General features: G+C 40.9%; 1 protein-coding gene across 2 annotated transcripts in view; it reads left to right on the forward strand.

Moving 5' to 3' along the window:
* LOC126260885 (integrin alpha-4-like) overlaps positions 1-12,571 on the forward strand; it is a 534,755-nt gene that overhangs the window by 443,625 nt on the left and 78,559 nt on the right. For both annotated transcript variants that reach the window (XR_007546657.1, XM_049958327.1), the window contains exon 21: positions 9,025-9,121. Coding sequence is in view for 1 of the 2 variants with exons in the window: in XM_049958327.1 (XP_049814284.1) it covers positions 9,025-9,121 (97 nt within the window). In the remaining variant the exon portion in view is untranslated. The remainder of the gene's footprint in view (positions 1-9,024; positions 9,122-12,571) is intronic.

Here is a 12,571-nt window from a genome sequence, read left to right on the forward strand (position 1 = left end):
TGTGTGTGTGTTTGTGTTTGTTTGTGTGTCTATCAACATACCAACATTTTCGTTTGGTAAGTTGCATCATATTTGTTTTTAGATATATTTTTCCCATGTGGAATGTTTCCCTCTATTATATTCATATCATTAATTTGAACCCAACAATTACATTTGTTAATGTCACTGTTGCATTTCGAATTCTTTTCTGCCATCTCACTTTCACTTTCTGTTTGTGCAAGTAGTTTCACTTTGTATTCACCTTCTCCTTTTTACTGTAATCCACTGTACAATTTTATCTTGCCTATATATACTCAATAACATGTAACCCACTTAAAAACCTTAACCAAAATTTTTTTTCCGCTTTCAACACTACCGCTGCTATAAAATCCACCATTTCCAGTTCACAAACAGTTCCTTTTGCCTATTAAACAACCATTTCAGCTAGTTCTAACAACTTTCGCTTTATTTCCATTTCCATTTTTCCCACATCACTGATCATTTTTAGCCGCTTCCCATAGGTTTTAACGTCATTATTTCTTCGTCAGACAATTGTTAGCCTCATTTTCATAATCTTCCACCACAAAACTTCTTCTTTTAATACATTTACACGCAGTTTCCTCGAAATTTTCCCAAATTTCTCCACCCTTCAACGTGTTTTGGCGGCAACACAACCACCTAACCTTTGTGCACATCGTTGTTTACCAAGCCAATTTCACCACAGTATCAACATAGCTCAGCTTTTACCAACACTTTTTGACTTTTTTCACACCAGATCTCCAGTTGCTTTCTAGTTCACCTTTATGTCTCCCCCATATATTTTTATTTTCATTTTCATTTTCATTTCAGCCTCATGTCACACTTTCCACATTCTAATACCATGTCACCCTCACAACATCCCCACAACGACCCCATTAAGTTTTATTTAATTTCCCTCCACAAACATGCCTTCGCCCTAGGCAGATTATGCTCCCATATTTTATTTACTCAGATTTGTCTGACATTTGCATTACCCCCAAAGGCCTCACACTTAAAGTTCCCATCTCTGGCTGTAGCCCTTCTTTCCATCAGTCCCTATACCGGTTCCAAACTGAACAATCCACAGCCCTCACCCACCTAATCCTTCACCTACACATCAACTCAGCCAATGAACACACCCATCAACTCCTATCCTTAATAAAAGTTATCAATCTTTCCTCTCCCACATCCACACCGGCTGTTCAGAGCATCCTTCTACAGGCCAACCGCAAATTAGAACAGCATGCCACCCTCCACCTCAAAAAACAATCCAATCTCCTGGTTTCCCACCTCCGGAACGGCAACTCACTCACCCTCCACAACCTTTCCAGCAAACCTCAAACTCCTCTCATTGCACACAGACCCAGTCTCTCCCATCTACTCAATCTCCCACTTCCAGCTCCACTCTCCCCAAAACCTCAAAATTCTAATCAACACAATCTGGAACCACAACACCCTAATTCAGTAGTTAACCTTTTCTCTAAACCTCTCTCCCAATCCGAAACCTCTGTCCTATGCAAAGGCCTTACCTTCAGCCCTACTCCCAGATTCAACCAAACAGCCCTCATCAAAGATTTATGGTCCTACACTCGTACTCTCTGCTGGAAATATCACTTTGCCATGAAGAAAAATAATCCTAATCCTACTCCTAATGATCCAACTGCCCAAGACACTATCCAAATTGAACCCTGCCTGGAACAGTTCTGTCCTCTGTCACAGCGGGACCCACCTCCTCTTCCTCCAAATCACCCTCTCCAAACCTTCCAGGAATTTCTCACTTCGAGCCTTGCCTCTCAATCCATCTCGAAAATCCTTAATTCCACTCCCAACATCACCACTGTTGAAGCTCAGGCTACCTGTGATCTGAAGGCTGACTGATCCATCGTCATTCTTCCGGCAGACAAGGGTTCCATGACAGTGGTATTTGATTGTCGGGAGTATGTGGTTGAGGGACTGCGTCAGCTTTCAGACAACTCTACATACAAAGTTTACCAAGGTAATCCCATTCCTGATGTCCAGGTGGAGCTTCAAGGAATCCTCAGAACCTTAGGCCCCCTACAAAATCTTTCACCTGACTCCATCAACCTCCTGACCCCACCGACACCCTACACTCCTACCTTCTACCTACTTCCTAAATTTCACAAACCCAATCATCTCAGCCGCCCCATTGCAGCTGGTTACCAAGACCCCACAGAACATATCTCGGCCTACGTAGATCAACACCTTCAACCCATTACATGCAGTCTCCCATCCTTCATCAAAGACACCAACCACTTTCTCGAACGCCTGGAATCCTTACCCAATCTGTTATCCCCAGAAACCATCCTTGTAACCATTGATGCCACTTCCTTATACACAAATATTCTGCACATCCAGGGCCTTGCTGCAATGGAGCACTTCCTTTCATGCCGATCACCTGCCACCCTACCTAAAACCTCTTTCCTCATTACCTTAGCCAGCTTCATCCTGACTCACAACTTCTTCACTTTCGAAGGCCAGACATACCAACAACTAAAGGGAACAGCCTTGGGTTCCAGGATGGCCCCCTCGTACGCCAACCTATTTATGGGTCCCTCAGAGGAAGCCTTCTTGGTTACCCAGGCCTGCCAACCCAAAGTTTGGTACAGATTTATAGATGACATCTTCATGATCTGGACTCACAGTGAAGAAGAACTCCAGAATTTCCTCTACAACCTCAATTCCTTTGGTTCCATTAGATTCACCTGGTCCTACTCCAAATCCCATGCCACTTTCCTTGAAGTTGACCTGCATCTATCCAATGGCCAACTTCACGCATCCACCAACAAGCAACAGTAACTCCATTACAACAGCTGCCACCCTTTCCATATCAAATGGTCCCTTCCCTACAGCCTAGGTCTTCGTGGCAAACGAATCTGCTCCAGTCCTGAATCCCTGAACCATTACACCAACAGCCTGAAAACAGCTTTCACATCCCGCAACTACCCTCCCGACCTGGTACAGAAGCAAATAAGCAGAGCCACTTCCTCATCCCCTCAAACCCAGAACCTCCCACAGAAGAACCCCAAAAGTGCCCCACTTGTGACAGGATACTTTCTGGGACTGGATCAGACTCTGAATGTGGCTCTCCAGCAGGGATACAACTTCCTCAAATCCTGCCCTGAAATGAGATCCATCCTTCATGAAATCCTCCCCACTCCACCAAGAGTGTCTTTCTGCCATCCACCTAACCTTCCTAACCTCTTGGTTCATCTCTATGAAATCCCCAAACCACCTTCCCTACCCTCTGGCTCCTACCCTCGTAACTGCCCCTGGTGTAAAACCTGTCCCATGCACCCTCCCACCACCACCTACTCCAGTCTTGTAACCCGGAAGGTGTACACGATCAAAGGCAGAGCCACGTGTGAAAGCACGCACGTGATTTACCAACTGACCTGCCTACACTGTAAAGCTTTCTATATGGGAATGACCAGCAACTAACTGTCCATTCGCATGAATGGACACAAGCAGACAGTGTTTGTTGGTAATGAGGATCACCCTGTGGCTACACATGCCTTGGTGCACAGCCAGCACATCTTGGCACAGTGTTACTCCGTCCGGGTTATCTGGATACTTCCCACTAACACCAACCTACCAGAACTCCGGAGATGGGAACTTGCCCTTCAATATATCCTCTCTTCCCGTTACCCACCATGCCTCAACCTCCGCTAATTTCAAGTTGCCACCGCTCTTACTTCACCTGTCATTCAACATCATCTTTGCCTCTGTACTTCCACCTTGACTGACATCTCTGCCCAAATTCTTTGCCTTTACATATGACTGCTTGTGTCTGTGTATGTGCAGATGGATATGTGTGTATGCGCAAGTGTATACCTGTCCTTTTTTCCCCCGAAGATAAGTCCTTCTGCTCCCAAGATTGGAATGACTCCATATCCTCTCCTTTAAAACCCTAATCCTTTCGTCTTTCCCTCTCCTTCCCTCTTTCCTGATGAAACAACCGTTGGTTGTGAAAGCTTGAATTTTGTGTGTGTGTTTGTGTTTGTTTGTGAGTCTATCAACATACCAACGCTTTCGTTTGGTAAGTTACATCATCTTTGTTTTCAGTAATATGTTGCATATTTTCAGTATTTGCAAAAAGCTGTACAATATTTCATGGAATTGGATGTTAGATGTTCCTCTTTTGTTATATAGTAAGGGCTGTTGCTACAGATTCCATATCTTACAGTAGTTAGCTGTTTGTGTTTTCAAAGCCTATTTAATGGTGGCAACATATTTATTTAAGAACAATTTTCAACTACTGACAGATGAATATTTCACTCACTATCAGGAATTATTTCTGCAGACATGTAATTCTTGAATTTCTATGCCAAAGAGAGATTTTATACTAGCACAAAACTTATAAAAAGTACATTATGATAAATACATTATATATCAAAAGGATCACTGAGGACGGTCAGGAGTTTTCAGCATCAGATGAAGTGGAGTTAGAAAAGATCATGGGAGGATTTGAACCATCACCTAGCAATTTCTTAAGTCATTGAAGCTCTGATGGAAATTCTGTCTTATGCACTTGTGACAGATTTTGGTGGAAAACTCCACCTCATGTATCACATATGTCATAACTGTACGATAATTTGAGGAAGTCATGTTTGTACTCATGACTGCAAATGTTGTCAGCCAGTCTCAGCATCCAGGATCCTTGGGAAGTGCAGCAATTTAAAAAATTTGCTTTGCTGCTCTCTGACTCCTACATTCCTGAAAAATCCTTGAGACCAGTTCTTTCATTTCTTGTGTGTCTCCTTTCTGCTTCTCTTACATTGTGAAATGCACACACAAACACTTCTCACTCTTGAAAAGTGATAGATGCACTTTTCACAACACCTTTCTGATTCACCCACAGATTCTGGAGAATCTCAGAATCCTCCCACTTCCAAATATATAGACATGAGAGGCAACAGAACATCCTTTCCTGCACGGATTCCTTGTGCCAGATGGATCCTGCAGTTGATAGTAACATGCTAAAATACCCATACTTTTTCCAATAATGATGCAGAATAAACTTTCTCTAGCTTTAGCACTGGAATAGCTCCCATTTCTGGAAGGTCTCACTATCAGACACAGCCAAAATTTCAGGCACATCTAACTGTGCTAAAACAGTTTAAAATTCAGATACCATCTCTTCAGTTTCATTTGAGTCTTCTCTTTCAGGTCCTGTATCAGCTTCTTATGATGAGCTTTCTGCGAACACATGATTAGATACTTATGGTTTCTTATAGTGCCCTACTTCTGTGATATAGACTATTCCAACCTGATAATAACAAAATTTGTCTCCTAAATCACCTATTTTGCACATTCTTTTAAATTCTCACTTTCTCCTTCAGAAGATAGCTTAGATTCTTCTGTACTCCTACATTTTTCCACACCTTTTGTGTTGATGCTGTTCACTTCCTCCCTAAGCTCACTGTCCAGAATTTGACTTAGCACTCATATATTTTTCCATTTTACATAGTGTAAGTCATTAATTATATTGTTCAGTACATTATCTGGAATCTGTGTTATTACATTAGGTTTCAAAACTAAAATGGCTTCAAAATTTCTCTCTTACATTGGGTTTTTCAATTTCCTTTTTGTGGGTACCATACATTGGCTTTCCACCTTCTCCAGTGATCCAAACTTGCCAAAAGTTCACAGAAATTGAAACACTTAAAATCTTCCAGCCACTCCTTCACAAATATCTCCCCTAAATGCTAAATCATCATCATAGATTTCAGCAATTTGAAGGACTTATGAGGAAAAGCTGAAACAATACAAAACCAATAACTTACACTCAAACTGTAAAACATGAATTGTGCTCAGCCTTAGCATATAATTTACTGTTTTTCTTCGACAAGCAGCCAATGATGATGTTAAAATTGATGCAACAGTTGATCTCTCCCATGGGTAAAGATGCAAAGTTTATGTCTATGGCTGGTAAAGGTATGATTGCTGGTGCTTCCAGCCAAAGAAGATGCAGTTTTGTGTGGCGATTTCAATCTTGGCAAAGGTGTCACCAGCTGAAATGTTCCTTTTATTCATGTATAAAACTTCCATGGCGTCATATGAAATCACACTCACAGCCATGGCCAGATTCTCTGTAGGCAGTATGCAGAATGTGAGACCAATGACATGATTCACTGCTCAATCAGATTAAATAATGGTAACCAGCCACACTTTGACCTGCAAGACAGGGTTATTCTTACAAATCCAACTACCACCTAACTACTTGCAGGTATTATTCCAGGATCCAATGAGTGGGTTGCAATGTGTCATGACTAACAGTTCACTAAATCACTTTCAACTTGCTATTAGCAATTGTCATTGATAATTACCTGACAACCACATGGGAATACAGTTCAGTATCAACCAGGAGAAGCTCAATGTAAAAGCATCACTATTGGATTTGCGCTATGCAGATGTAGTTTTCACTATGTAATAAAAACCTCTAGCCAAGTCCTTCAGTTTTTATCCAACTACCACCTCCAATCAGCTAAAATCTCCAATTTTCATATAGACGTAACTTAGCACACAAGTTCACACTTATTACTCCTTACAACTCATAAAGCACAGCTGGAAAATGCCTAAGCAAAAATCACTTGCCAGCCATGAGAATACACTACAAATACCATCAGTTTTCTGTATTGCACTCAGTCCCAGTATTGATAATGATGGATATAAAACCCAGATTTCCAGAATACAGATCAACTACAGAACTACACCTCTGAGGACACATGTCTTCCCTACACAATGAGGGACACCACTATTTTGTGAGCTCCATACCACTTCTCAAAACTGTTTAAAATACAGACCTTTCAGCCAGTCAGAAATCAAGAGCAAAACGTAAGCCCTGTCATTGGCCATTATCCTGCTCTTGCTTTCAACACGTCAGTTGCTGCCCCTTGACAGGACATCATGAGGCCCTCTCTATAACCACTGTCATGGGGAAATTTCTCACCAAGACCATCTAATAGGTTCCAGCAACCACCATTTAGCAGGGTTAGGTAAACCCCAGCCCATTATATTCAGCTTAAACTAAAATTCCTTCCCCTGTGAGCAAAAGTTGCCTGAGATGGCTACAAAAGTGAAACAGTGCTAACACACAGGTATGGCCAGGAAATGTTACAAGTTGATCACTTGGATTTTAATGATTTCACTTTTGAATCCCACTCTATACTGGCTCTCCTACAGCTGTTATTGTCTGAAATGGATTGAGAATTTCCTAAGCTAAAAAAACCGTCTTGTGTACTCCACACACAGTCAACCTTCAAGGTAGGAGAATTCCTTCACTCATCTACTTTTTTGGCCACAATTTTGATATTAACTAAATAAGTAATCTCATTTCTGCCCTTATTACTTTTGCCTTTCTCCAGTTAATCTAAATCCATATTCTATGCTCAGTAGACTGTTCAATACATTAAGTCAGTTCTGTAATTGAATAACACCCATATTTCCCTGTAGCATGTAGCTATTTCCCTGAGAATTGTGAACATCTTGGACATTTTACATTGTCAAATGCTGTTATCATGTCAACAAATCTTACTGGGATAGTAACTACAGAACAAAGAAGGAATAATAAGAATGCACAATCAAGAATGAAGTGCTCAAATTAAAAACTATTTAAGACAGTGATGCAGTCTTTCTTCCATGCTGTTCAATTGTACATCAAAGAAACAATGACTAAAATAAAAGATAAGTCCAGGAATGGGATTAAAATTAAGGGTAAAAGAATATCTCTTTTGCTTTTGCTTATCAGGAAAACTTATAGTTGTAAGCGAGATAACATATGATGGATGAAGCAAGTAAACATAAAAATCAGACAAGCACTGGCAAAAAGGCCATTCCTAGCTAAAAGAAGTCTGCTACGGTCATACATTAGCTTTAATTTGAGGAAACATTTTCTGAGAATATATGCCTGGAGCACATCTGTGGGTGGGAATGAATGATGAACTGTGAGAAAACTGGAAAAGAAGAGCATCAAAGCATTTAAGATGTTATGCTGTAGAAATATCTCCAAAATTAGGTTGATTGATAAGATAAGAAGTCAGGAGGTCTTTCACAGACTCAGTGAGGAGAGGAACATGTGTAAAATATTGACAATAAGAAGAGACAGTATGATGGACATAATGTTAAGATATCAGGAATAATTTCCACAGTATTAGAGGGAAATGGTAAAAATAAAGATTGAAATGTATCCAAAAAACAATAGGAGTGCCACTCTGAAATGGGTGTGGAGAGGAAGCTGTGATGGACCATATCAAACCACTCAGAGTACAAAGAGAGTTTTACAGAGCGACAGAGAGAGAGAGAGAATCCTAACAAAGCAAGCTTTTGTTTATTTCAGAAGTTGAAAGTGCTCTTCCCTCAATTTTGTAGAGAAGTAGATAAATATATATATTTTTTTTATTTAAGCAGTGATAGAAGTAAAACTTTATTTCTCATATGGATTACTTTCTCTGTGACCAATTTGCTTAAATTTCTGCCTTTTAGTACCCTTTTGTTTGTAGAAAATGCAATACTTAAATGAAGAAATGACCTCACTTGACCTTTTCATTACACTTAGATCCAGTGGTTCCAAGATTTCAGAGTCTAACATCTCATTTTATAATTTTATTTTTTGTGAGTCCTCCCTCTTTGTCATTCGACATCTTTTACCCTTATTTGTACGTTCAAAATAATTTCAGTAGCACATGATTTGAGTTTTCCTTAAGTGCATGTCATGGGTTAGTATATACACAAGCACATCCACCAAAGGGAAGTAAGTATGAGATGAGAAAAGATCAAAGCATTTTTCTGGTTAAAGTGCTTTTTTTCATTCTAAAAATAGCTTCACTCCTCAGATGTCTGAACTATAAACTGTTCATATTATTGTGATGCATAATTTTAATAATCACAGTTTTAATTTTTTATATACATTTACATCAAAAACTGTCTCTCATAATACTAAATTGACATTTTACTGCATTAATAAAAGTTACAGAGACTGAATTGTTATTGTTTTTCTTCATTTTTCAGGAAACATAATGAAGAAAAAGAACATTATCCTGCTATCTACCAATGGAAGTGTAGATGTGAAAGAACCAAAAAATTTAATTCGTTCTGATACTGACAGGTATGTCTGTAAAGCTACATGGCAAGATGGTACATAATATGAATTTAGTAGTTTCATAAATAGGCAAACAAACTAGACTAAAAACTTTGCTAGCTTTTGGACAAGGTTGGTTGGTTGTTGGGGAAGGAGACCAGACAGCGAGGTCATCGGTCTCATCGGATTAGGGAAGGACGGGGAAGGAAGTCGGCCGTGCCCTTTGAAAGGAACCATCCCGGCATTTGCCTGGAGCGATTTAGGGAAATCACGGAAAACCTAAATCAGGATGGCCGGACGCGGGATTGAACCGTCGTCCTCCCGAATGCGAGTCCAGTGTCTAACCACTGCGCCACCTCGCTCGGTGGCTTTTGGACAAATCCTTCTTCAGAGCTAAATAGTAAACTCACACATACCATTATAGCTACAATGTGCTTGTACAGTTGCTTGGCTGGTGGGTTGAATGTCTGACAGAAGGCATCCAGAAAATGTTTGATCCTTCAACTTACAAGCTCTGCCATGATGATTCCATCCAAAAGTGTCCAGGATAACCTGTCCCTGCTCAAATCCTTAGGCCCGTCTCAGAAGATTTACCCAGAATCATTCTCCCTCCTCACCCCAACCACCCAACACATCCTCCTTCTACATGCTTCTCAAAATCCATAAATCTGACAATCCCAAATGCCACCAAAAGTATCTCAGCTCTTGTTAACCAATACCTCAACTAGGTGCCCTCAGCCTAAGTTCCCACATCAGACAGGAATGACTTCCCTACTATCAGCCACCCTCATCCCTCACCTTGCTATAAAAGAAACATCCACTATGGCGCTGTTGAACCCTACTTCTCTCTGCATCCTTCTGAATCCAAAACCATCATCTCATTCCTTATATGTGTACTTAATTACTTCCTAGCACTAAAATATGCCTCCTGTTAGGAAAAGGTAACAAACAAATCCACACAATCACCAAGGACACCCATATGGAAACTCTTATGCCAGCCTGTTTAATGACCATCTAGAGGAAATGATCCCAGCTACCCAAAATCCCAAACACCAAGATGGATTCATGTTTACCGACAATATCTTCATGATCTAGACCCAGGATGAAGACACTATATCCAAATTCTTCCACAGCTGCAACATCTCCTCCATCTGCTCCACCTGGTTCTCCTCAGCTCAGTGCCCCACCTTCCTGGACATTGACCTCCACTTTTCTTATGCCTCCGTCAAAGCCTCTGTCCATATCAAGCTCACTAATCAACAACAGAACATGAAGTCTGGTACCTGCCATCCCATCCAAGCCAAAATGTCACTTCAATATAGTCTGGTCACCCAAGGATAGTTCATCTGTAGTGTCAAGCGGTCACCAAAGGGTAGTTCATCTGTAGTGTCAAGCAGTCCCTTTCCTAGTATGCTGAAGGTATTACCAAAGCCTTCACTGACCCCAGACATAATCTGCAGACAGATATCCTTTGCCATATGCTCTGACAGCATCCAGGGACCAGGTGCAAAGGAACACCCCCTTTGTCACAATATCATCCTTGACTGGAACAACTGAACTATATTCTTTCCTAGGGTTTCAGCTACTTATCATCAGGCTCATAAATAAGAATCATAGTACCCACAATATCTCTCACCCCTCAAAGTGGGTGTTCTGCCTTTCATCCAATCTGTGTAACATCCTAGTTCACCTTACCACCTGAGGTACTCGTTACTCCTTGTCATGTATGTCATACCCCCGTGGAAGAAACAGTACAAAATATATCTGGAAGAACCAACCATCACAATGTATTCTACTCCTATCACAGACATTCCTGTCCCTTCAGAAGCAGCATCACCTGTGAAAACAGTCATATCACATACCAGCTGTGCTCTAATATTAGCACAGCATTTTAAGTGTGGATGACTAGCAATCAGCTGTCCACTCAACTGTCAAACAGTGGCTAGAGCACAGTTAATCACCCCAGTCACAGAACATGTAGCTGAACATGCATGATTTCATGGTGGCATTACAACCCAAGCCATATGGATCCTTCCTCAACTCCAGTTTCTTTAAATTACATAGATGGGAGTTTTGCTTCCAACATATCCTTTAATCTCACATAACTGGCCTAAATCTTCAACAGCCCCTGCCCCATGACCACCTCCATATGTGCCCCACAATCCTAACTTCACTCTTCCTGCACTCACCCACCTATTCTGTGGTCTCCCTCTTCCTTTGCTCTATCTTCCCCTCCCAGTCTACTCCTTCAAATCATCGGGCACTGCACACAACCCCTCTGACTGTGACCAGAATGAGCTCACAGGTTACACATTCCTATCCTGTGCTCCTTGTGGCTCCTCCTCACAGGCATCAACCACCCTCCCCCAACCCCTCTCCTTACCTCTTTTCTCCCCTTGTCCACTTCACTTGACACAACCCTTCATGCTAGTTGAGGTACACTACTAGAACAATACTATCAGCTGGGATAATGTAGCCATGTGTGTGTGTGTGTGTGTGTGTGTGTGTGTGTGTGTGTGTGTGTGTGGGTGGGTGGGTGGGTGGGTGGGTGTGCGTGCATGCGTGCACGCGCATGATGTACCTATGAACAATGCAGTACTTCAACTATTCAGTGACTTGTTACCTTTACTATTTAAATTACTTACATTCACCCATTGACTCATGATAATTAAACTATAAAAATGACTGCCTCACTTCTAATAAGATGCATCATGACAGAATTCTACTTAGTGTGTTACCTCACTAAACATCACAGCTGACAGTGTTGCCTACATCCATCTCATTTACTGTCATCCTCAATATGCCTAAGAATACAAAAGGTCCTATGTTGTCAACTGACTGCCACATTAATAAAAGGAGAAGAACAATAAAAAAGTGATTGCATTCCTTTTTTATTTCTGTCTTGCTGTGACTATCTGGAATCATAGTAACACATTCATTCATTTACCATATTCTTTAGATAAAATCATAAGCTTCAGGGATACATACCAAGTAAAGGTACAAATAAGCAATGAGGAGAAGCTGTTTGAAACAAATTCTGTAAGCCACACTAACTGTGAATGAAACTAATTCATTTGAAGTGTAATAGGACTTCTGACTGTCCAGTGTCTGTGATACTTTTACTTATCACTTTTGAAGTAAAATTTTCCAAAAGTCATAGCTTCCAAATAATGACTGATACAGTTGCAACAGTTAATGGGGAGAGGGCGGGGGGGAGGTTGCAGCATGGACAATGAAAAGTATGAAATACATTTGCAGGTTTCTAACAGAACATAAGTGGTTTAAGAAGCCTAATAATTAATCTAATGGTACTGGCAATGCGCACACCACCACTATCAGCCAGGATGATTGCTTCTGCCCTGCCCCTTGAAGGCACATGCAGGAACTATGAGTTACAATCTACTGGTATCACAATGAGTGCAGAATCAGGAGAGTTTATTCAGTATTATCAGTCTTTATTCTGCAAGACTTCCATGC

This window comes from Schistocerca nitens, chromosome 5, assembly GCF_023898315.1.
Source record: "Schistocerca nitens isolate TAMUIC-IGC-003100 chromosome 5, iqSchNite1.1, whole genome shotgun sequence".
NCBI classification, from domain to species: domain Eukaryota; kingdom Metazoa; phylum Arthropoda; class Insecta; order Orthoptera; family Acrididae; genus Schistocerca; species Schistocerca nitens.